Source organism: Amyelois transitella, chromosome 5, assembly GCF_032362555.1.
Source record: "Amyelois transitella isolate CPQ chromosome 5, ilAmyTran1.1, whole genome shotgun sequence".
Taxonomy (NCBI): domain Eukaryota; kingdom Metazoa; phylum Arthropoda; class Insecta; order Lepidoptera; family Pyralidae; genus Amyelois; species Amyelois transitella.
Genome location: NC_083508.1, coordinates 2,640,669 through 2,667,489, shown reverse-complemented (window position 1 = coordinate 2,667,489; position 26,821 = coordinate 2,640,669). Strand labels below are relative to the sequence as shown.

General features: G+C 34.9%; 1 protein-coding gene across 1 annotated transcript; it reads right to left on the bottom strand.

Moving 5' to 3' along the window:
- Positions 1-3,514: 3,514 nt before the first annotated feature.
- LOC106138779 (guanine nucleotide-binding protein subunit alpha homolog) lies at positions 3,515-26,735 on the bottom strand. The gene is made up of 3 exons (XM_013340062.2): positions 26,048-26,735; positions 10,096-10,364; positions 3,515-9,534 (listed from the first exon to the last, which is right to left on the bottom strand). Exons 1-3 carry the CDS (start codon positions 26,546-26,548, stop codon positions 9,177-9,179), a joined length of 1,128 nt encoding a protein of 375 aa, XP_013195516.1. The 5' UTR covers positions 26,549-26,735; the 3' UTR covers positions 3,515-9,176.
- Positions 26,736-26,821: the final 86 nt, after the last annotated feature.

Sequence of the window (26,821 nt, the reverse complement as noted above, 5' to 3'; positions counted from 1 at the left end):
GTGAGCATGAAGTGGATTAAACTGCTTTAAGCCGAAAGAGATTGAAGAAACTGAAGCAGGCCTACACCCTAGCGTTTGAAAATGGCTAAAGAAGAAGATGCCTCTTCAAACTATGTAATCGATAAATTTTACCACACTCTTTCTGAAAAAAAAAACAAATCAGTCACTCAATTAAGACTGAAGCAGGTACACCCCAATCTTCAAAAATCTTTTGATTTCCTTTTAAACTTTTCGTAAATAAATATTTTTGGTTGCGTTTCAGTTTGGCAAGACTCTTCAATTAAGGCGAAGTTTATTTGAAGCCTTTAAAGCCATTACTGCAAGTCCGTGCTTTGAGAAGCGAGTGCTCGTTATATCCGAAATTCGGGACAAGAGCGCCATTTTTGTTTTTTTTTTCTTGTCCTGCAACCCTTGCCTTTGGCGTTTAAAAAATAATGATCGTCTTTTATTTCAGTCACGTCATTTAATTCAAAACAGTCATTTGGTCTTATTAATTTAAAATAACAGAAATTAATTAAACAGGCACAAGGCAGGCATACTCATACTCAAGCATAATTCGTCTTTACGGAGACAACCAATAGGGCTAAATAAGCTTCAAAATGGGATTTCGATTCAAAGAGAATAATATTATAGGTGGGTAATGCGCATCGACTTTTGCAATCTGAGCTCAGGATGAATCTGCTAATTCTCTTAAGCTGGAAATATATGGAGATCTAATCATGGTAAATGCCAAAAGAAATGTGATAAATTTAAATACCTAGCTCGCGAGTTCTTGCGAGTCGTAAATGGCTTACTACTTATGTACTCCAGTGAGCAAGATTCTGGGCAACTAAGATAAGAGAAAAATCAATCACACATGTTGATATTAAGAATGTTACAATCGAGTTTGTAAGGCTCTTCTTGTTAAGTTGCAATCCGGGAGGCAGCCTGAGATAGGATTGCAACCTAACAAGCTATTTATAGAAATTGGATCAATTCTTGCTCTCACGTCTGAGGAGTGACACGAGATTCGGTCCGCCGGCTCGTGTTCGGCCCAATTACTCAGATTGGTCACTAGACCCTGTCACGGAACAAGATATCTTTCGTGTGTCGATGAAGTGTATATTTCTTGTATCATGGAATATGTTTCTTGTGCAGTAGAACACATCTAAAAGTATACCACTTTTGGTAAAATAGATAAGTATGAAGATGATATCATTTTCATTGCGGCCTACAGTACTTATGCTTGTACTTAGTTATAGATAAACACTGAAATCCAGTATCCTTAAGGAGTGTAAGTATGAGACCGAGTTCAAAAGCTATTTGGACATATGTATTCCGAAATAATGAGGAATACTTAGTAATATTTGATTAAGTAATAGTAATACAGACCTATATTATTATTAGTAGCCTTTGAAACTCTTGTGATCGTAACTATACACCTGAGAATTTCGGACATTAAATACTTATTTTAATGTTACTTAAAGGTTGGAAGTGCCTACTTTGTTATAGATTCATGGTTTAGGACTATAATATCTACGCAGATCAGCGCCTTCCAAAAACCAGAAGTCGAGCCGTGTTATAAGTATTATAATATAAATTCAAGGCTTCTTTTTTCTAATTAATAAAAAGAAACGGATAACTAAAAAGTACCTACTTAGTACGGTTTGCCTTGCTACTACATAATCTATTCTAAATTTACAAGTCTCAGTCTAAAATCGATAACACGGCCCAAACAAAGCCACAGAATGCAATATCCCATGACTCACATATTGCACCCAACATTGTAGATTCTATCAATAACGAGAAACGACTGGAATCGCTTACGGTCACATCTGGCTTCTTGTGTGATATGAATAATATAGAACCTTCACGTCTTGGTGTTAGACGGGTTTGTCATATTGACCAAAATATTACCTATGACTTTGTAAGCCACTTCTTGATCTTATAACCTACGTACAACGTTCGTTTCTTGTAATACGCATTGTACGTTTTTAACCATGTTATCTATTACCACAGCGTTTTACTAAATTAAAACAGCCATCCCTGAAGTCTTAACTCTCATACAATATAATTTTACATATATCTAAGAATATATGAATTAGGCACCGTGTTAGATTTATAAGTACTTATAAATTGTATTAATCGTTAATTAGTTTATGATTTATTGAATACAAGCTTTTAACGCCCCACCTTCAAAAGAATACAGTCTTTCGCTGATCCCACGGCAGCTATAGTTTTTACCAGAATGAAAAGTACCCTATGTCCTTCTCCACTCTTAAATATACTCAATTTCAAGAAGATTTGTTCAGTTTAAAACACGTAAAGAGATTACGAACAAACAAATCTGTTTTCGCATTTATAATATTAGCAATGCGTACTATAAGTTTTCTCCAAAATTCTAGATAGAACAGACAAAAGAAATGCTGTCTAACTCCAGTATCGCAGGGTGTCGTTTAATAAAGGCTAAGCAATGCCCATTCCGCGCTCCGGTCCGGCGGAGGACGCCGACGATTGCAAACTATGCTACGTTCTGTTTTAATTAAATTTCCCTTTGGAACTCCAGATATAGGTACGGTAAATGTATTTTAAATGAATACGGGTACAGATATGATACTAAAATCAGCGATTGTGAAGTAGACGAACATGATATCTGATAGTAAAAAACTAATGGACCAATTTTAGTGAGGTAGGTATAGGTAAAGTGAACGGGAGGTTTAGGATCTATAATAACTTAATATCTATAAATTCTCATCGAAATTAAGCCTTGAACAAAATAATGATAATATATCGTTTATGTTATTAGACTTTTATGGTGGCAGTGGCGGTGCTTTTTATTCAGACGAGTCAGTGTGAACAACTGCATGCAACTAAGACACAAGTTTGTAGTTGGCCTATATTAGTACCTTTATTTATCTTTCAATGTATAATTGTTCAATAAATAAATAGGTACATAAATATTGGTTTGGATTTTTTTCGGCATTTCAGTCCCTTATTTCAAAAATAGAACTCCATTTCCTACCGCTTGTTCCGACACATTTCTACACAAAACGTCCTTATATAATACGTACTGAGGGATAACTACCGCAAGAATAGCTGTGTAATTTCATTAGTTAATACGCTGGATGTTAAATTAGATTGGAGCCCAGATGTTTCATATTAATCAGGCAGAGTAATTCGGAAGCTTTGAAGCAAGGCGTAACCGAGAAAAATAAGAGATATATTTCTCTAGTCTAGATGAAAAAGCTGTTAATAGACTAGATTTTTTTTTTATGTTGTTAAAAGCTGTTGCCCGCCATTTCTAATTCCGGCTTTAATATATACTGCTTTTTCATTTATTAGGTATACAAAGCTGTTAAACAGCATTTTTTCCGACCCCATTCTGAATCCTCGTAAAGTCTGCCTGCAATATGATCTCATAAATTTAGTTTAAAAAAAAACATTTCGGCAATTTTGTTACCACTGCATACCTCGGCAGAGGCCGGCTTGTACAGTTCTAAAAATGGGTTTAGAATGGGAATAAATTAAATTCCAAACATGCATGATATTTTATTACACTGTACAATAAATATTGGGTTGTATACAAAATATAGAGAAATTCCAAAAGATATTGTCGACACTCTAGCATACAAATAACATGAGTGTAAATGACTTCCTAACAGTATGTTTAAAATTCGTAATATACAATTAAAAGGAAACTAGACACGTCAAAATGTATTTGCTGGGTTCGAGGCCAAGGTCACATAAAAGTGAATTTTTAATGTATTGTATGTTAAATAATGTCAAAAGTACATGAATAGGCCCACCGTCTAAAATTAATAGAAACTGCTGCACCATACATTTTTGTCTCCGCTTTTATATATACGTATGTCTTAAATATTTCACCCTGTGTATAACCAAATGATCAGCGAGTTTAATCCAATCCGATTGACTTCCGTAAAAGGATACTTGGAAAAAAATATTTCAAAGAAAATCATGTCAATTATTTACCAATAATTTATCTTTTTCCTCTAATTACTTTTCCCAGCATGTACCGTTTTGATTATCTAGTTCACCTTCAATATCTAGCGACCGTTCATATACCAGGCTAGGGGGGCTATATTACCTTATTTCTATCGAATATCTTATAGGCCTACATGGTGCAAGATGGACGTCCAGTAATCTGCACCTGAAGCGAACATTAACATTATCCATGTATCATGGAATGTTCAACATTGGTTATTTGGTACTGCATATAAAGCGATTTCGTTGGAAAACATACTTTAGCACCTTACGTGGAAATCAAATAAACACGAACCATTTCCCAATAAAATTTTGCATGCTGATAACTTCACAGGGATATTTTATTAAATACTTCGCTGAAAAATGAACATTATATGGAAAATGCCTCGATAATTTTAAATATGACTTTACAATTCTCTCTCGTATGATATCAGTTATTTATAAAACTTTTGATTGTTTCTAAAATAGTGTCCAAAAATTGAGCACTTTCCTTTGGCGTTCCATAATTTAATGAGCAATAGTTACAAGACAATATTACTTCATCTTTTAATTATAATACTACATTAATTGTTAATTTTAAGACCGAACTCTGCAATATAGTTCTGTCTCTCATTTTACTAATATGTGTCGCAACGTACTAGATAGAGACGGCACGAGCACTAATACATTATTTGAGCTTTCCTTGCAATCATTCATACATTATTACAGAAGGTCTTTCTCTAACATAAGGGACGTGACCGGGACGTGGCCAGGCCCCTTATTCACAAACATTAAAAGGCTTATGTCTTATCTTTACCAGATTTGATATTAACTGAACTGTTTGAAAGAGACAGAAGAAAAGGCACATTACCTTTTAACGTTCGTGAATAACGCATAATGTGTTCCGTCCGAAGTTTTGAAAAAATATTGGTAATAAATCAATAATAAAACTAAAGCTCCGTTGGCGGCACGGGCACGGATCTGTATGATCGAATCCATAAGAGACCTTAAACAGTACTAAATAGTGTTGAACATCCCATGAACTACCAATCACAAAGTCGACTTAGTCGCTAACTTGAGACCCACAATACTTTACACTACACGATCGTCCCACGATCTTGTGTATCAATCTCATATTTTTTTTGAGCCCATGATACAGACAAATATTTTTTTTACATCGGCTTGTGGAAAAACGTTGAATGGAAACAACTTCGTCTTAAATGACATTTACATTGTAATTTACACAGGTTGATAAAAAGGAAGGGTTGACCTGTTTAAATTATAATAACAGGCTAAAGTGCAAATAAATATGTTTTGGGCTATTTATCATATATTTCTTTTATTTTAATTTTGGTCAGAAGAATTAGTATGTCAGCGGTAGCTTTAAAATTCGTCATTTTAAATTATAAATTAAGTGTCACATAAGTTACTCATTAGGTAAATTTTGTTTGAAAACCAATTTCATTATTGAATACACATATATTTAATTTTTCATAAAAGCTGTAGTACATTTCATAAACGATGCATTACACTGAACATGCAAATTTTCTTTGTTATCAAAAACATACCCGCTTCCAATCTGACCAAAGAAAATTGTATAAACAAAAATATTAAATTATATGTAATTCCTTTGTTTTCAGCTTTCCCGGAGTCATAACACATTTTATTTTATCCAATCACATCTGAAATCCATACGAAATAATGTTCCAAATATTATTGCTAGTTTGAGCTATATCACTTCACGAAAAAAATATTCAACTTTTTCTAGTTTCTCACATGGTTATTAAAAAATTAGTTAAAAAATAATAATAGTCATAAAAAGAGAGTTAAATTTAAAAATTGCAAGTATTAAAAATCTACTTTCTCGGCAACATTTCAAATGTGAAAAGTAACAATAATTACTTGTACTTGAGATGAAGCTGGAGAAATCAACCAATCACAGCATTCCGTTAATTAACAAACATAACGTGATTGGTCAGAATTGCCGAAAGATAATTCGTTCCGAGCATTTTATTGCAACAAGACAGGAACAGAACAGCAAACGGACTTCATAATAATGAGGATTCGCATTTTGTTGGTTTTCATTACAAAAACGCTAGGCAAAATCTACTTTTATAACCTCTTTTTTAAATAAAATGCGACATGGTTCAATCACAGGCGTTTGCTCATTCCAAAAAAATTCGTACTAATCGTTATTATATTAGGATAATTTTACATGTCACAAGTAGGATAATCGTTAAGTTTAATTAACGATTATCCTACTTGTTAAATAAAAATTTACTTCTTTGTTAGTAGTCTAGTAAATAGGGGTATAATTCTTCATTTGTGTATTATTAATCAACTTATTTTGTAATTGATCGATCAAATTATTACATTTTTGTAAATATCAAGAGACTACCAAACAAGTATCATCATAAATTCATAGCCATGATATTTGTCTTATCGCCCTTTATATCGGATTTTTTAATAACACTATGAAGGGTTGATGTCTGTTCACGCATTGACTGTAAAACCAACTGGAATAAAAACTGTTTATAGGAAAAAAAACAAAGTTTTTCCTTTTTTAAAAACCGATCATAATGAACAAATTTCCTTTAAGAATATTGTAAAAAGTGACTTCCAGATGTATTTTTATCGTGATCGTTTGTCTAACTACATGGGATAAATTATAAAGTCATGAACATAAATCAAAGTTTCTTTACACCACAAATGGCACTACTAAATGCATTTATCACTTTCCAATACCCAACCCTTTATGTGATCGTTAAAATCAAAGCAAATTATACCTCTTTCTAATACATTAGAGATGAAACGACACCTAATGTGATTTCATAAGTTTACCGTTAGGTAGGTAGCATACAAAAATAAAACGATAATGAAAAAATAAGAAAATGCGCTGACTATTAAACAATATTGCAGTATCATTTCATCCCTACAACACTGAAAATTTAAATTTAATCGATACTTATAATTGTTGCCTACATCTATGTATATCTTGTACATAATAAAATTAAAGAGGTATTTACATAGCCACTATCCGATCGTATAAAAAATTTACAATGAATAAATAAGAGTACATCTAGTCATATAATATAAATACACTAAAGCTTCTTACGAATCCTTACTATGCTAAATTATTATGATAAATAATTATGCAGTTTAAAAAAAAGTAGCAAAGTCAGATCTCATAAAGCCCACCCGTAAAATCAATTTATTTAATCTCTGGCATGCAGATTTGTGCCCATACACTTGTGTAAATTATTTATGTAAATTGTACAAAAAAAATTAAGTTAAAGACGATAGAACTAGTGAGATTGCACGATTATCAAAATGTGCCAAGGGACGGAATATTTCGTATGTGAAGTTTAGATCTATGCCGACCATAAGCCATAGACCTTTTTTTTTAAAATTTGTTTTTGGCTCTGGATGCAAGTCCTTTAAGGCCCTTCTTGGTAAAACAGTGGCTCTCATATCAGTCGTGTCATAATCTTGACCACTGCAAATATGTGCGTTATATTCTGATTATACCCCATAGTCCTGTCGTACGTACAAAATATAGTAAATCACCTAGAAATTTATTGAGCTATTTTACTCGTATTTATATATAGGTATCCATGGGCGTACAAAAAAGGTATAAAGGCCTCTCAATTTAAAATTTTACGATATTAGATTTCACTTACTCTCAATGGCTATACGCCCACTTGTTCATGTGACCGAATGAGAATTCATGCTATTATTCTGCTACTAGAGGGCGCTATAAAAAAAATTTAGATAGCAGTGCGATATTTGTACAATATTATCATGTTTTACAAGGGGTTGTTTTGGAAAACTGCTGATTTGTACGTCCATCGACCAAGCCAACTTTAATCAAAATATTATTGAATTTTAAAATACTTTTCGTTGCTGTTTACAGCCTACCACGTTTTACAAAAATTCAATCACAGTATATCGAATCAATCGACGCTATGTACATTTTTATTCCCCTGGGGGAGAGTCTTCTAATTTGAAGAAACTGGGTTCTTCCGTTTGTGGCACTCGCTAGAGCAATTTGTGACTAATTGATACATCAATAATCGATCAAGGGAAACCGCATACTTGTCGACAAAAAATAACGGAAATGAATGTTACGTGTTCCATATAACAAAATTTTGATACAATTTTTTTAACAAATCTTTAATGTCGTTAGTGCGCAGTCTTCCTTATAATTAATAACCCATCAACTCAGCATTACAATTTCAGAACCAATCATAAAGGACATCTGATGTTACATGTTTATTCATTACTTTTTAAATAGTCATTAATTAGCGCTAAGTCAGTTTACATCTTGTATAAAAAAATCTACGAGTTGACTGTATTGTATACATCCCTTGAGCGTACGCGAAACGTACCCAAAATTGTTCAAAAAGTGATAATAATCCTCGTGCAAAATCTAAATTTTTGGTCATAAATACATTAATATACAAACTTTATCATTACAAATATGATAACTATACACAATATTATCAAACATTGAAACATTCGGTAAATACATACTGCATAACAATATTATACAAACCCATGTTATACTCACTGCCAAATAATTTATCAGTCACTATTAATGCGAACATACGGGTATTTATTTATTTATTATTCCCATTCCCGCGAATTTTATTTTTGGTTTTAAACAACAAGACAATCATGTAACTATCTTGTTTTTAATCGTTGACATTTTGTACCACCATCTTTGTAGACTTTTAAGATATGACGATACAAAATGGCCGTTTGACAGTTCACTCTTTATTTGAACAAGGCTGATGTCCGACTGGCAAAGGTCAAAACACCACCATGACTGACACTTTATTTGGCTGTTTGTACAACCAATCGCTACATTACTTCTTTGTCTTTTCGTGAGTGCTATCCACTATTATGTTGACAATATTTATATTACTCTTCACTGCAACTAGAAATCTTCAACTCCTAAAACAAGTAAAAAACAAGCAATACAAAAATTTTTAGACTGCCAATCAGAAGATCTACACTGTTTTCACTTTACTTTTTGATAAGTTTTTAGCCAATCCAAATCCGGCTATTCTTCATTGAATCGAATTTGGAACTTCAATTTAAAATTTGAATGAAGATTTCCAGTTGCAGTGACAATTCTTAAACAGCGTGCAATAAACATTAGTGCGGACATTATATTGCCACCGTGTATCACAATTAAACTACAACTTATGACGTCACTGCAGCATTAGCGACTCGAGGTTCCTATTGAGAATTGTGTCTTTGACGGAGTTGAATACGACCTCTATGTTGTGCGTGTCTATGGCTGTTGTGAAATGGTGGTACAAAGTTGTCTTTGGCTCCCTCCGAACATTCGCGAACATGTTTAGAAGGAACATTTGAACGTCGCGAAGGTTGTGGGGATCCCCAGTGAACTGTGGGTAGAACCAGCGTATGTCCGTCTCTTTACTCGCGACTTTTTTCGCGAGCAAGTCTGATTTGTTAAGGAATAATATAATGGAAATGCCCTTGAAATTCACGTTGTTCACGATAGTGTCGAAGATGTTCAGCGCTTCTTCCAGACGATTCGTTTCCCTGGAATTAAAAGAAAATGTGGCGTAAACGTCAGTACAAAACGAAAACAAACCAATTGACTGACATTTTTACTTAGTCTCAAGCAACCCAGTCGTATGGGCTGTGATTGGTGGGTTCCTTGTGTGGAACGGTACAACAATTTTTAACGCAGTCGAAACCGCAGGCATTTACTATTAAATATAAACACACAAGCTAAAATTCAGCGGACTTATAATTGATAGGCGGTTATACTCGTAATCTTCTTCTTCCTCCTCACCTCTCTGGAGAGGAGCCCGTGGTATGCCTTTGACCATGAATCCTGGATTGGGTGAGTCAGTTTTTACACGAAGCGACTCCCATATGACCTCCGCAACCTTTGCAGATAAACCTAACCCGTGTGGAATCCATTGTTACACATCCAGTTGTCTGAATGTGGAGATTTCCTCACGATGTTTTCCCTCATCGTAATACTGGTAGTTCTCTAGGAATGCAGGGCACAAACTCGATTCTCAAAAGGTTTTGCTTCTTCGAAAATGAAGGATAGTTAAGTTATTCCTTGATTCAATAATGATGAATATTTACCTGTCTTCCGACAAGACCTGGTCGAACTCCGACGACGACACGAGAAACAGTATCGACGTGACGGAATCGAAGCACTGCGTCCACTTCTGCCGCTGCGTCCGCTGACCACCGACGTCCACAAACACGAATGGCACATTATTGATGTTGATGGTACACTCCGTGATGCCTTTGGTGGCCTTCCGGCAGTGTAGGATGTCCTGGTGCGATGGGATGTAGTCGGGCCTCGCTATGCGCTCCAGGTCGTCGAAGAAGTAGCTCACTGAATCGCTCTGGAATTAAGAGAAATTTAATTAGTGCTGAAACTTCGAATCATTAATTTATATATAGATCTATTTTTTTTTAATCTAAATTCTATCAGAAAGCCATACAGCTGAACGTGGCTATTAAGTCTTTTCAAGACTGTGGCTCTTTCTATCCCGCAATAGATAGGTATATCCTACGTGACTATACGTACATTACATCATAAAAATTGAGCTTTTCTTTTCCACATCGGTTGAACAAAGACATGCGTATTTTGTCTCCTTCTGTGTCATCCGAAGAAATAAGTAATAAAAAGGACCAACAGGAGAATAAACTATTTAGTAATCTAATATTGACTATAATAAGAGTATGTATATATAGAAATGCACGAAAGTGAACTTTATTATCAAAGAGCAGACATCAATTAATCAAATACACCTAATTTACATCCATTCAACTTTCCCTGCCGATGTAGTTTACATACGTGTTGTTAACACGTCACGTGATCCTCCACTTCTCGACGTGCGATCATAATTATCCAATTACGAAATTGTATGAATCACTTTATGGTGACGTGTGTACTATAAGTTTCTATCGGAACAGTTTGTGCTAGCAACCTGTATTTGATATTAAACAGCTACTCTGATTTGCTTGTACATATATAATATAGCAATAGAACAGACTCACGTGAGAACTTTGGTAGCCCCGTGTCCTAACGTTTAACTTGGGTTGGCATTATGCCAAACTAAATTGTAAGTACATACTCCCTTAGCAAACATCAAGTTACTGTATAGTCTAGTGGTGGGCATTATCTTTTTGCTTAAGATGTATCATCGGCGTCGGCATCGGCTGAGGGGTTCGCTTGTGACCACGATCCTGAAGAGGAATACTTAGATTTTTACACGAAGCTTCTCCTACCTAACCTCAGCAATATAGAAAAACCACATTAAGTATTTTCTGTATATTCCGCAAAATATAATAGTTTACATGCTGTAAATGGGCTATCCTATCATGTCGAGATTATGTGACGTTTTATGATTAAAACCATACAAACATACATATATCACGTTTGTAAAACTGTCTCCTTAGAAGTTTAAAGACACACAGAACATGCAAAGTAAGTATTCATTCGTATGACTTACAACAATTTTGTTTGCTTCCAAATTTGATTGGCCTGGGTTCTGTACGTTTTTCTTTATAAGTATTTATGATAAAATTAGTATCGTTGAGTTAGAATCTCAACTAATTCATACATATTATCACGTCTATATCCCTTGCGGGGTAGACAGAGCCAACAGTCTTGAAAATACTGAGGCCACAATCAGCTGTTTGGCTTACTCATAGAATTGAGATTCATGTAAAGTGACAGCTTGTAAGCCCGTCGCCTAAAAGAATCCCAATAAAATAAAAAATAGGACCACTTCATCTCGTTCCCATGGATGTCGTAAAAGGCCACTAAGGGAAAGGCTTATAAACTTAGGCTTCTTCTTTTAGGCGATGGGCTAGCAACCTGTCACTATTTAAATCTCAATTCTATCATTAAGCCAAACAGCTGAACGTGGCCTATCGATCTTTTAAAGACTGTTGGCTCTGTCTACCCCGGAAGGGATATAGTATAATATATGTATGTATTGATATATTTAACTATGGTGTGGTACTGGTCACTTACATCATTAGGTTAAATTGACGGTAAGTAAATACTTACGGTAAATACCGTAGCCTATGGAAGTAGAGACGAACGCCTTGCTGACCATGAACCGGTATAGATTTTCTTGGTATGATTGCGTTAATGTTAAAATTAAGTTAAACATATTTCCCGATAAGGCAATTTCCGCGTGTCACTCCCCGCCGCGTTTCCCCAGAAACAAGTCCATTATTTACGCGTTGCAGGAGGCACTTTGGCACTTAAAAACGAACTAATAACTCAGCTGACAAACATATTTTTTTCTGCCTATAACTTTGTTTAAGTAGGCTAGCTCTATACTAATATTATAAAGCTAAAGAGTTTGTTTGTTAAAACGCGCTAATCTCAGGAACTACTTATCTTAATTATTTATCCTTGAGGGCTTTAATGTTGCCCAAAATAACTATTCCACGCGGACGAAGTCGGTATTACTCCCACTTACTAGCATGCCTCGTCGTTCGCGACTCACGTCTCTTAGCCTGGATCTGCTCTACGACTTTTGCATGTCTTTGTGTGGCTTTTGTTTTTAATTCTGTCCTTATTAATTTATATACCAACCATATGCGACGGTGAACCATACTGAATTGTATGGTACCCATCATCTCTCACGTCTTTCTCTTACAAAGACAGAGACAATAAGCACAAGACTCTTTTAGATAGAATAAGAGCAAAGAATCGATTAAAGGTTTTCACTAACTATCAAAAATCCCAAGTAAGAATAGTGACAAGAAAGCAACAAAAATGTTTTCATGGTGTTTCTTAAAAACACACTTAAACCCTAGTCATAAGCAAATGAATATTCTGTTCTATTCTTTCGTTAGGGGAAGTCACTAGAGCTTGAATAAATCATATCGGCAACTATATTTTAAGGATGCAATCAAAACAATAAACTACGCATTTTGCTAATTTTGTAACCATTTGACTAAGCATGTACTTAGCTGATAACAACATTTTTTTATAAACTAATAACCGCAAGCAATCAACCGATTCAGAACATCACACTTTTTATCGGTTCAATGTGTCACGTCACTATTATTTCACTCTGACGTTTGGTTGTGAGCGCGCCATGTTTTGTGACAGACTTTATGTGGAGTTTTCTTATAATTATATAGTTTTAAATTTTTTTTTTTTTTTTTTACACAACTATTAGCTTATTAATACGTACAAAGCGTTAAAATCTGTACCTTCAGTTAAAAAGTTGAAAGAAATTAAACTATAATTTGCAAACACCATTGTTTGATTGGCAAAATAAATCTCTAAGCATTATTGATTCTTGTATAGTACGAACACCTATTTATAACACCGTGCTGTATGAATACTTAAAACGTTTATTGTCTGTCCATCGCAGCTACTTTATAATGTAAATAACCACCAGTCAACATGACAAAACGGGAAAATCCATATATTTTATTTGTATCTCTATAAAACAATTAAACTAACAAGAAATGTTGAAATAATTAACGGTTCTTCATAGTTTGAAACCGTTAAACATTAATGTACACAGTATCGCTGAATTCGCTAAAACAATAATGGATAGCGCACGATAGGCTATTTGACAAAATTCTAAAAACTATCTTAGGGTATTTATTTGTTTATAAGGAGCCCTACAAAAATACTTTTCTGCCTTTATTACAGCTATTATATTAAAAAATCTGAAAAGAAAATGAAATTTTCAAATATGCCGCCAAAACGCGACTTTTAGCAATATGGCGGCCATGGCATGCAGTGACGTAAATTTCGTGTAAATATCATACAAAGCTTGTTGGTGTTTCGAAAAGTTTTTATTTTCTCTTGTTTTATTTAACTTTTGCCACGTCATATGTGTGAAAATTATTAAAATGAGTTACTATAAATGTTGTGCAGTGCCTAAATGCACTAATACAACAATAAAATCTCCTACGAAATCGTTTTTTTCTATGCCGATGGATTTGAATATTCGCAAGAAGTGGTTTCAGATAATGATCTAAGATCAGTGGTTACCAAGATATACTCACATTGATGTTTACTCATTCCTCAGTTCGGCAGCATAGAAATCTGGATTGTTTTTGAAGAAGACGCCAACCATTATTGCGTCCTTTTGGTAGGTTTCGACTGTCAGCTTTCGCGGAATTGGTTTCCATTATTAAATACCTAAGTTATCTGAGTAATCCTGAGCGATCAAACACTTATAAAATCTTGAAAAATAATAGCGAACACTAAGGAACGGTACGATCCACAGTCTGTTTATGGATAATTGACGTCATAATAGAAATAGCCAATCACGTTCGTTTTTAGTCACGTGACAGCTGCATAAAAACCCCTAATTTTCTGAGACGGATTTTGTTAAAATAATGCAATATTTTTATCTCGCGTTAATACAAATCGCTCCAAAAAAATAATATTAAGGCTGATGACATAAAAAAAATGTATATTTTTAATATAGTCAAATAGCCTATTGTGTTAATGTGCGATTTTTTTATTAATTATCTTAAACACGCGTGATATCATCAATCAGCATGTTGTTATAGTTCATTTGTTTAGATACTTAAATAATAAGACACAATCTTTCTTAAATAAGTTGTGGTTAACAGCTAAAGTCCATTATGACATATGTTTCATTGAGATTTACTTAAAACGGGTATATGAATTAATAAATAAATGTATTTCAACAAAAACATACCAAAATTGTCCACATTTACTTAAGTGCCCTAATCAATAGAAAAGGTTTAGATCTTGAATACTTTACAAATAAAGATCTAATGTTGATTACGTTACTTATTTATATTCATGCCAATTCCTTTTTTACTTGTAAATTGAACTGATCTGCGAAAATGAACAAACAGGATGACGGACAGACAAAGCAAAACTATATATATGTTGATAATAGAAATATATGATTATATATTTTCAGTGTCCATTTAAAGATGCTACTTAGATAGAACAACCAAAACGAATAAACATTTTTTATAACCAACTTAGTTTTTATTGGCATTGTCTTAAAAATTCCACCACGTCAATACATGCAAATCAACCGCCTATATGTATAATGCAGTGGTAAATATAGTGCTGTGTTAGTAATTAATGAACATTTTAATTAACTAATTGAATATATACTAAAGCGTCCGTAATTCGAATGGGAATTAAGTCGGCTATAAAAATGTTCGATATTAACTTCTACCCGTGTACTAATTTTTACAATAAATGTCGGAGTGGGAAGAAATAGACGAACGTAACTTGATCAAATTAAGGACGTCCTGGTAAAGGGTCAGGTCAAAAGTAGCCGAAACCGCCGAGCTTGCATGAGTTATGAATGTGGATGAAGCGAAGGAAGTATGCAGAGATCGTGGCAAGTGGAAAGAGGTAGTCTCTGCCTACCCCTCCGGGAAAGAGGCGTGATTTTATGTATGTATGCATGTATAAAACGAAATGGTATTGTATAATTTAATACTTTAAAATATTAATAATTGACGAATAAAAAGTATGCAGGTAAACCAGTATACATTTCTAAAGGTCAAATAATGCGACAGTAGATACATAAAAATATCAAATTATAAATAAAAAAATTATTATAAATAGAAGAAAAGTCATGTTCAGATGGTAACAAACATAAAACACCCAGAAGCGAAGTCAGATATAAGTAAATTAATAAAAAAAAATTCAACACGGATAATCTCTCCACGACCGTCCTAGATTGGCTGTCATCCTATCTTCGCGGTCGACAACAAGCTGTCCGCCTCGACCAGACCCTTTCTTCGTGGCGAGATCTGTCTTCTGGTGTCCCTCAGGGTGGAATCCTGTCTCCACTACTCTTCTCTATTTTCATTGATTCCCTCACAACTCGACTTTCCACTTCTTACCATCTATATGCTGACGATCTTCAACTTTACCATTCATGCGATGCTAACGATATTAACTCAGCTGTAGCGCTGTTAAATAATGATCTGTATCACAGTGCTGAGTGGTCGAAAGAGTTTGGTATCTTTGTGAACCCGAAAAAGTGTCAGGCTATCATTGTGGGTAGTTCTGGGCAACTTAGCAAGTTAAATTGTGAAACTGTGTCTCCTATTAAATTTGGTCATAATAATATTCCTTACTGCCCTAGCGTCAAAGATCTTGGGTTGCATATTGACCCCACTTTCAGCTGGGTAAATCAAGTTACCAAAGTAAGCCGCAAAGTAACTGGTACGCTTCGTTCTCTTTACAGATTTAAAAATTTCCTCCCTCAGAACACCAAAAAATTACTCTGTCAATCCCTTATCCTATCTTTAATTGACTATGCAGATGTATGTTACTGTGACTTGAACCAGCAACTTGTCTTAAAGCTGGATAGACTAGCCAACAATTGCATTCGTTTCATATTTGGTTTACGAAAATATGACCATGTCTCCTCCTTTCGTTCTCAGCTTGGTTGGCTGCCTCTTCGTCGCAAAGCTAGAATCCTATCCTGTATGCTGTATGCTGTATACAATTCTCAATGACCCTTGTGCTCCAGATTATCTTAAATCGAAGTTCCCACTTTTAAGCGCTACACATGCTCGATCTCTTCGCTCTTCTGAAAACCTTCTTCTGGCCACTCCTGCTCACCGCCTGGGATTCATGTCGAATTCATTCCAAGTGCAAGCCATCAGATTGTGGAATTCTCTTCCTGAATCTATTCGGAAGGTGCCTAATAGATTTGCATTCAGGGAGCAAGTCCATGATCTTTTTTTTGACCAGTAGATTTCCTTAAACTTTACACAATCATCCAATGTATGTAGTATATGTATGTTTATTTTATATATATAGTCATACTTATGTTTGTAATATATTATATGCAAGTGTATTAAGTAACCTATTATTATTTATATTTATATAATTTTTTTTACAGTTATCGCACTACCCGTACATCCATCTCAGTTTGGTCCAAAGGTTCGACTGGCAGAGAATGCCTTGTGGCATTAAGTCCACCTGTTGTACATTTTACGTGCATGAAGTTTAAATAAATAAATAAATAAAAAATCTAACTCAAGATCAAAGAAGAAAACGTAGACTTGTAGAGGAAACCACTAATAGACAAGGTGTTATCTTAAAAATAAAGATCGCTCATTATTTAATTAATTCTAACGAGACATCTACATGAAAGTTGCATTCGAACGTGCATTCAGCAATACTATAAAAATTCCTGTGTGATAAGAAACAAAGCCACAATATTGTTACCATATGTATGCAACAAACAATGGCTTTTATGTGATTAATAATAATTCTTTGTTCGTTCATGCGACAGTGATAAACTATAAAATAATTGCTTCTAATAGTCAAGTTCTTAAACGAAGATGTCTGACAGTACCCTTGCCTTTTTCTAAGTAAAAGGGATAGGGGATACAGTGTATAAGTTTACTAAAAGTCGTATGCGTCTGGACCTTCTGAACCATACTTAAGTTCTAGAGTCGTTGACACGATAGAAAGGAAAATAAAAAAAAATGTAATGTTATTTATTATTGCATTTTGAAGGAGGCCCGTTGACCCACCTTGACATAACTACATGTAATCTTGAACCGGATTTTAATTATGTAGTATGTAAACCGCATTTATACTAGTTTATTAAAATGTTCAGTGTGAACCTGCCCTTTGTGTGTGCATCAAAATTGATTTTCTAGACGTGATTATTGATGCAAGTTGGTTTTCGCGTGAAAAATAGTAGCTTTAATAAAAATAATCATCAACATTACACTCCTCACTAATACTACAAATGCGAAAGTCTGTCTGTCTGTTTCGCTTTACCAACCAAACCGTTGGACAGATTCGAATGAAATTAGTTAAAAACCCGCGTTCTAGCATAGGATACTTTTTTGACACACATGACGTGACGTGACGCTAACATTGACGTGGGTGATACAAACGCCTGCGTATAATCATGCAAGGAAAGAAAGGTTGAAACAAATAATCGACTTTGCACAAAATTTTTCTTTATTTTTATAGAGGAGCTCTGGTATTCATTTTAGGCGTTAGTAAAGCAGCAATTGGCCGATAAAATGTTAGTCACGATATTACTCACTACTCGGGGAATCTTGAAAAACCAGATGATTGAACACATGGAGAATAAAATAAATAAAAAGATTGCTTTTTGTCTCGTTTGAAGCAATTGAGTGCATGGGCGGAAGGAGCACTATCAAACAAAATTGTATTAAATGGGACGCACTACCAATGTAATAAGATTACTATACTGTACCAATCTATAAAGTTCACTTGATATAATAGGATAGTACCTATATATACATTGCCGTCAATAGCTTCTTACGGTGATGTGTGATGAAAAACGAAAAACATCGTGAGGAAACCTGCAAGCAGGCGGATGTGTAACCGTCATAGATCTAATATGGGTTCCCACTAAAAGGTTCCAAAGGTCAGACGGGAGTCGCTACGTAGTATAAAAAATATAAATTTACCGACAGATTTTATAGAGACGAGCCTGAAAGACAAAAGCACCTACTTGTGCATCAAAAAAATCCCACTAAGTTTTGATAGTAAGCAACGGAAATTCTTCCTTTCGATCTTCACTTTAACCATCAGTAATTCTTGAAATTCGAGTATTGGAGTTAACTCTGGTAATTACGGTGCAGGTAAGGTTGGATATTATGAACGAAATGAGAGCAATTAACATGTACCACGGGACCTTGCCCATGTGAATCAATGTGATAATTAAGCCCTAAGTAATTGTTAATGCATACCATACCAACACACTAAGCTTCCTGCGCTCGATAGAACATCAAGGCCAAACATACCTAGAATTCACAGAATAAAAAAAATATATCATTAACTACATATAAAAACTTGAACGAGGCATACATCAGGAAAATGGCAGCGCCTTGACATCACAATTTTATAATTGACGCGGCGAAACGGAACGTATTCAAAATTATAATTAGTATTAATAAGTAGGTATTAAAACGTACATATGTGCTCTTCAGGGTTTCAGTACACACTGTGAGGACACATTATTATTTTTAATTTTTTTGTCAAATAAAGAGTAAATAAAATACGTAATTATACAAAACGATCACTTTCTCGTAGGTATTAAAGATTCTTCATAAACTATGTCAAATGTAGCGTTGAGTGAAAAAAATCTATTCATACAATATGAATATTTTCGGGATGTCAATAGTACTAGGTACCACCGCCTTCATAAACTTTTGAAGGCATCCCGCGAAAAAGCATTCTTACCATCTACAATGTTTCAAGTTTGGGTAGGTCAGGTTTCATGAAAAATGAACTATATAGAAAACTGTCTCCTTAAAAGTATAAAGATACAGAACATGCAAAGTAAGGATTCATTCGTATGATTTACAACAATTTTGTTTGCTTCCAAATTTGATTGGCCTGGGTTTTGGACGTTTTTCTTTATAAGTATTTATTATAAAATATAGTATCGTTGAGTTAGTATCTCAACTGATTCATTTGGTGGTGTAGTGTTAGTATACATACATACATACTATATTATCACGTCTTTATCCCTTGCGGGGTAGACAGAGCCAACAGTCTTCAAAAGACTGATAGGCCACGTTCAATAGCTTTCAATGCGTTCAAGGCTTAATAATAGGATCGAAATTTAAATAGTGACAGGTTGCTAGCCTGTCGCCTAAAAGAAGAATCCCAAGTTTATATGCCTATAGTGTTAGTAGGCTAACTCAATCTGTGTAATTTGTCCCGTACATATATTTAGTTATTCGTATTATTTTAAGTATCCGACATAATATCAACTATTCACAAATTACAAAATCTTCAAACACCTCGCCGAAACTGATATCGAATAATTCGTTCAATTCTCATAATTGGGTTCGTAACAACGAATAGTTCTGTGTAAACAGATAACACTATCTATTGTTTTAATGAAATCGACTTATCGCATTACGAAACCGTATTGACATGACTTGTGATGTTGTACGCTATGATTCATTAAGAAGTTTACAGGTGTGTTACAATAATTTGAACAATGTTATTTCCGGCAGAGCAGGATGCGACCCAAACCTTTGTAGTCCCGTGTGAATCGACTCTAAGAACACACAAAACTAGTGCATTCAGAAATATGGTTCGTTGTCAAGTAAACGGACGATATACTAAAGGTTCTTTCGTAAAACTTTTTAACAGCATAAAATAATTATTATCACATAATGTACTATACTAAAAATAATAATTATCAAATAATAATTATTGTAAATACCTTGTAATTTGTTATATTGGCAATAAAGGGTTTGCAAACAAAATATACATGGATTGATCGCTTTTAGTTATTAGCTCATATATAAAAATAATTTATTCAAGTTACCGTAACTAGAAAAATATTTTTATTCAAAACTACCTACGTCTTTTGATCAGTTAGTGAAATGCAACAGTTGAGCTTTTTAGGGGAGTGAATAAGGTAACCGACTCGTAAAAATCAAATAAAGCAACCTATATCGGAACCATTTGGGATTCGGGAAAGAGAGATAAAATATGTTTTAGTTTCGTGAATAGCCAAACAGCGCCAAACGCCTGTAATCCGTGATGACTTGGTAAGATAACAATTTCCGTATTTTTTTTAAGACAGAACTCTGGTTTACCAACTTGGTAAACGCAAAAAATATGAAGACTTGGCAATCGTTTATTTCAAATCACGACATTTAATAATTATTTCATTCCATAGATCAATAAAATCGAGGCATCTGGACGACGAATTACCACAATTTACTACCGAAAGTCACGGCTTATTTATTAGAATTGGGACGGTCGTACTGATGGATGACATCATTATAATGTGACGGTAGGTATATAGGAATATTTAATTATTTGTAATAACCACTTAGTCAAACTAAGTTTAAGTAATTAGTTATGGGTTCCATAAATATGTGTCACGTAGTTCTATATACGCGTTAGAACACCCATAAAAATTCTATTGTGGGCCAATCAATTAGAAACTGCAGTAGGATGACTTCGAACAGAGAAAAATGGCGAAATATCGGGCCAAGTGTTTCCACTGTCACCTCCAAGTCCACGACTACATGACGACCACGACCACTCTGTCAAGAGTTTAACGATAAAGAAGTTCTACTTTACAAAATGCTTGATTAAAAATTGCAAAAAATATAATGATTTAATTATATTTTCAGAAACAAATACCGTTTACAACACGTGACAAACTGGACAAAATATACAAAGAAGCTTTACGTAAGATTAAGCTTTTGACTAGTTAGTGTAACAAAAAATAATTCCTTATTTAAAATAGTCTCGTGTCTAGGGAGAAGCATGACAACACTACAAAAGCTTCGTTTAGCTGTATTGGAGTCATTAACATAAGCTAGCTAGCAAGCCAGCTCATCTAATCGCTAGATGACGTTTTCTGCGCAATGACGGACGGAAGGGAAGCCGCTGGCACGCACTATGTTTTTCTTTGCTATCAGACCAGTATAGACGCAATATATAATTCAGCATTGAAGATCTAGTTAGTTCGGTTATTTGTAAGCTGCCTAGATAGGAAACCGCCTGTCTAAACAATTACTACATATAATCGACAATACAGGCAACGAGAACAGTTTTATTAAAAAAACACTAAGAAAATGGTGGCCGTTTATATCTACGTCGACTCAGGGAAATCAGAATAATATTAGACAAAAGTAATGACGCATTGTCGTTTTGAAAATCACGTAGTTTTCTTATAAAGCTAAGAATAAGAATTGAGGTGCAATATGGAACAGGTGTTAAAGCCATTACTTTCGACGTCAAATTCACCAGTACTTGCCACTTCTATGGTCTTATATTATTTATAATTCAATACTACTGATTAGACTAAATGCTCTGTGGTGATCTGCGGCATAAAGAGCCTGTATCTTGTACAAGTACATGACGCATGATGCAACCGGCTCTATGACTAATCCATACAGATAACAAATGCAATTTCTGTGTTTTCAATTTAATTGCATGAGGAAGAATGCTTTAAAAATTCAATCGAGGAAGGCCGTGTTACGGATTTTCTACCAGGGTGCAAAATTGAGGTCAAATGGCAGCCGATCGAACTGTACTTAGAAACGTTAACTATATGCTCATTCTATCTCTTAATTTAACCTTAGACCCAGAGAGAGAGGGAACATAAGACGTATGCTTTGTCAATTGTCATGATTAAACCCTCTAAATGTGTGTGCAACAACACTTGTGTGCTTTGGGTTATGGTCATGGCCAGAAGCCGGCCTTCTGCTCAAGGAAGACGCAACCGGGAAATAAGGAAAACGGATGGTGAGGAATTTTTAGAAGAATATAAATTAAGAAACTTATTGACTTATGGATCAAGGCTTATGTGAACCGACGTAGATATAAACGGCCACTGTTTTCTTAATGAAAGTGAACTCGTTGCCTGGATACATACATACATACATAAAATCACGCCTCTTTCCCGGAGGGGTAGGCAGAGACTACCTCTTTCCACTTGCCACGATCCCTGCATACTTCCTCTGCTTCATCCACATTCATAACTCTCTTCATGCAAGCTCGGCGGTTTCGGGTACTTTTGACCTGACCCTTTACCAGGACGTTGCCTGGATTATCGATTATAAGTAGCTAGTAATGATTAAGCCATTGTCTTAGTATTATCTTTTCAATTTTACTCCTTATCCCTGGGGAACAGTACAAGATTCAGAAATTAATCGGCAGTGGAAGTCCTTTGTAACAACCATAGCAATTGGAATATTCCGGTATCTATGGCAGCACCTGTAATACAACTATTAATGATAGAATTAAGCCAATAAACCCAGTCACATAGAGGTCGCTGATCGATAACTAGCGCACCAGTTAATTAGCATCCAAAGATTACCATCTAATGGGTTCAAGAACTAGGTTGGCGGCGTAGCTTACAACAGGGAAGAATAGGAACGCTCGTTTCCTGCATGGCTATTCACGAATTTCAACAAGGTTTATACCTATATGTCTTATTATATAACCTCACTTACTCTTTAAAGTTTTACGTTAACCTCGAGACAAATACGATAATTACATGAAATCACGCCTCTTTTCCGGAGGGATAGGCAGCGACTATTTCCACTTACCACGAACCCTGGACACTTTCCGCTATCTACATTCATTACACTCTTCGTGCAATCATACGAGGTACTTACTCTTGACCTAAACTTTCACTAGGACGTGCTGATCAATGATCAAAGTACGTTCGCCTAGGTCATTACCCTACCAACGTACATAGGTACTGAGTGACTGTGAATAGTCAGTCTATATATGTACTACACTTTCATTTATACTCTTAACATGAGGAAACCCTTCCCTTTTAAAATCCTGATACTATTTCTTTCACATGCAAATTTAATTTGATATAAAACCTACAGAACGTATGCCCTATGATAATTGGAAATCCACACTCATCATTATGCTTAACAAGCCACTGCCAAATACTTTGCATCACATTGCATTCAATTGCATCACCCTTTGTTAAGCTCACATCATTAAATCGAATTTCTCTTACATCTTTCTTGAGTGACATTCTACAGGGCATTATTATAAACTCAAAAGATTGTTTGGGAGTTCAGAGGTTTATAAGTGCTTACATCATAATGAGCACACAGAAAATGAACACAGGTGCTCATTTTCACATATAGTGGTTATCCACCATATGTAAAAAGTTCACACGCAAAAACGACTAAGAACTGGCCTAGTCGCGGCGAATCTCCCGGGGCGGGCCCGGTTATATCCTCACCACGAGAGAGGGGCCCGCGGTGCGCTATTGACCAGGATCCCGAATTAGATGACTCACGTTTTTACACGAAGAAAATCCCATCAGACCATCCTTTTGCAGGGCAACCTAACCCATATGAGACCATGGTTACACATCCAGTTGCCTGAATGTGCAAGATTCCTCGCGATTTTTTCCTACCTCCGGCAGACGGCAGAATTAATACCAATGTATCCCAATTAATATAATAAATGCGAAAATGTTTGTTTTATTTGTTTGTTATTTCTTCATGCGTTATCTAATTTTTTTTTTTTTTATTTTTTTTTTTTTTTTTTATTTTTATATAACACAGATTGAGTTAGCCTCGAAGTAAGTTCGAGACTTGTGTTACGAGATACTAACTCAATGATACTATATTTTATTATAAATACTTATATAGATAAACATCCAAGACCCAGGCCAATCAGAGAAAGTTCGTTTCTCATCATGCCCTGACCGGGATTCGAACCCGGGACCTCCGGTGACACAGACAAGCGCACTACCGCTGCGCCACAGAGGCCGTCAAAATGAACCAATATTGAAATTTCGCATACATACATATAAATAAAAATAAAAATCTGTAAAAGGACAAAGAGTACCTATCATCCCCTTAAAACTAAAGTTCCCTGGGGATTTTTGAAAAACACGCATCCTTTTGTAGGTGTCATTAAATTCGCGCTTGCAAAGCTGCAGATAAAATAAGGTTTTCTATTATTTTTGTATGTTAACCAAAGGACTATTTATGAATGTTTACAATGCATATTTGTCTTGTCACTCTCTCCATCTCCGAGGGATAAAGAGGAAGAAAACATAAGATCAGGCATGTCCCTATCAATATTCGTAATTGGCCCAACAGCATGTAGTAAATTTAGTTATCTCTAAGCTGCCAATATAACTTTACATATTAGGGTGATGTAAAGATCAGAAAACTATGGTCTAATACAACAACCAGAGAGAATTAAAAAAAACATAGAAACATAGAGAACCTTGAGGAGAGATATTCCAATTAATCCTAGCACAGAGGCATTTCATAGGCAACAGATCTATTTAAGTTACCAATGTAACTTGCTTATATTAAAAAAAAATATATAATTCATTTAAATGTTATACATTGAATACTGCCAACTAACATCAAATAGCAACTTAAGTGATAAGGTTATTATTAAATAATACCAGTTCTTGTATGAATTACTGTCATTGAGGATGATGTTACCACAATGCAAGGTCAGGCATCAGCTTACAAGACATAACACTGCCAAATGAGTCAATTGCTTGGTTGATAGTCTCAAGTTACTAACTTAATACTAATGTGAACCGCTGCGATTTGGAATTCCCTCCCTGCATCTCTCTTCCTCAATACATACTTGTGGATTTTCAAGGCAAGAGCTAATAGGCACTAATAGAGCCTGTGTGCACAAACCTTAGGCCTAATCTTGCTTATTCACCAGGCAGATTAAGGTCAAATGCACTCAAATCAATTATTGAAAAACAGTTATATACTGTAATCAAGGCTATATCCCTTGCAGGGTAGATAGAGCCAAGTCTTGTAAAGACTGATAAGCCAAGTTCAGCTGCTTGCCTCATTGAGTTTCAAATAGATGATAGCCCATAGCCTACAAGAAGGATCCCAAGTTAAAAGCTTATCGCTTAGTCTCCTTTTACAACATCCATGGGAAAGAGATGGAGTGATCCTATTCTTTTTACCTACACACTAGAATAATAAAATAGAGAAGGAAACAACTATGCAGTAAGTAACAATGGGAAAAGGCAGAGCAGGAGACAAATTAAATTGGTTAGTGACCAATTTAATTTTTCAAATGAAATTATCCATTAATTTTTTATACTGTTTTTATCAGTAAGACCTGTAATTGGCTCTTAAATGTTTATTTTATAAGTTAATGATTGTAACATTTGATGCTAGTCAATGACTAGCATGTATAAAGTAAAAGAAATAAAAAGGTATACATTTTTCTACTTTTAAGTAACACATTTTGGCTTTGGCAAATATTGAAAGGTCAAAAAGTAAACAAATAAAGTTAACCACAATGAATCATTGTTTCAATATAAATACACAAAGGAAAATTGCATTATAGACAAATTTAACAGCAAACGCATTTTCTTTAAAATAAAAACATTTACTTTTTAGGAAAGTTTTTTACTGGAAATGTAGATGGGCACAACACAAATTACTTTTACTGACTTTTAATTGATTCTATGATTATGCAAATTTAAATACTCATTATTTCAACTTAATAACTGGTGAGCCTTATAAAGGAACAGAACTTTTGTTTACTTAGCAAACATGAGTAATTGATATAGTCACTTACCAATTGGAATTCTCTCCGCCTGTCATATGCCCTTTTTATAGCCCTGTCTAACCACAGGGAGTGTATATGCGGCGCATAATGCATGAATAGTCTGCTGTCCAGCGACGCAGTACTATTAAAGTGCAGCGCCTGCTGTCCCACGTCCAAATTCCGTGGGTTTTCCCATGGTATCGCCAACTTATCCCTAGCATCCACCAACACTTGAATTCCTTTCACTATGTTCTGGTAAATCACATGCTGGTATTCCCGCACCAGTTCCGGCTCAAACTTCACTTTGTGTATTATTCTCATCTGTTTCAGGAATGTTGATTTGCCGCTTTCACCCGCCCCTAGTAGTAATAGTTTGACCTGTCGCCGCAACGTCTGTTTATCCTTCTCCAGTATTCTGTCGATCTCTTTGCTTCTGTATCGTTGTTCTATCTCCTCTGGAGACAGCTTCAGACGCAACCAGCAAGTTAGTGCTTCTGTACAACAGGTACATGACCACCAATCGTTGGCCATTTTGCATGATTATCAACGCCCATAGAAAAAAATAACACTAAGTAACTTTTAAATAAATATACAACAATTATAATGTACACATTTTGTTCGGTTTACAATCACATCACCACTAAACAGAAAATACAAAAGAAACAATAATCCAAAACTAAGAAATACACACGCATTCCACTCCTCCCAAACTAAAAAATGAGAGGTGCACAGATAATATAGAATTTTATCAATGAATGAAATTACGTTACGATTTATGACTATGATTTGTAAACATTCTGAAAA

What these genes read in the sequence shown, in the direction of transcription:
- LOC106138779 (XM_013340062.2), bottom strand. Translation starts at nt 26,548, where the DNA reads ATGGCCAACGATTGGTGGTCATGTACCTGTTGTACAGAAGCACTAACT. An exon ending in GGCGGAGAGAATTCCAATTG is followed by an intron (nt 10,365 to 26,047) that starts GTAAGTGACTAT and finishes TCTTAATTCCAG; the next exon opens with AGCGATTCAGTGAGCTACTT. An exon ending in CAGGTCTTGTCGGAAGACAG is followed by an intron (nt 9,535 to 10,095) that starts GTAAATATTCAT and finishes TTTTAATTCCAG; the next exon opens with GGAAACGAATCGTCTGGAAG.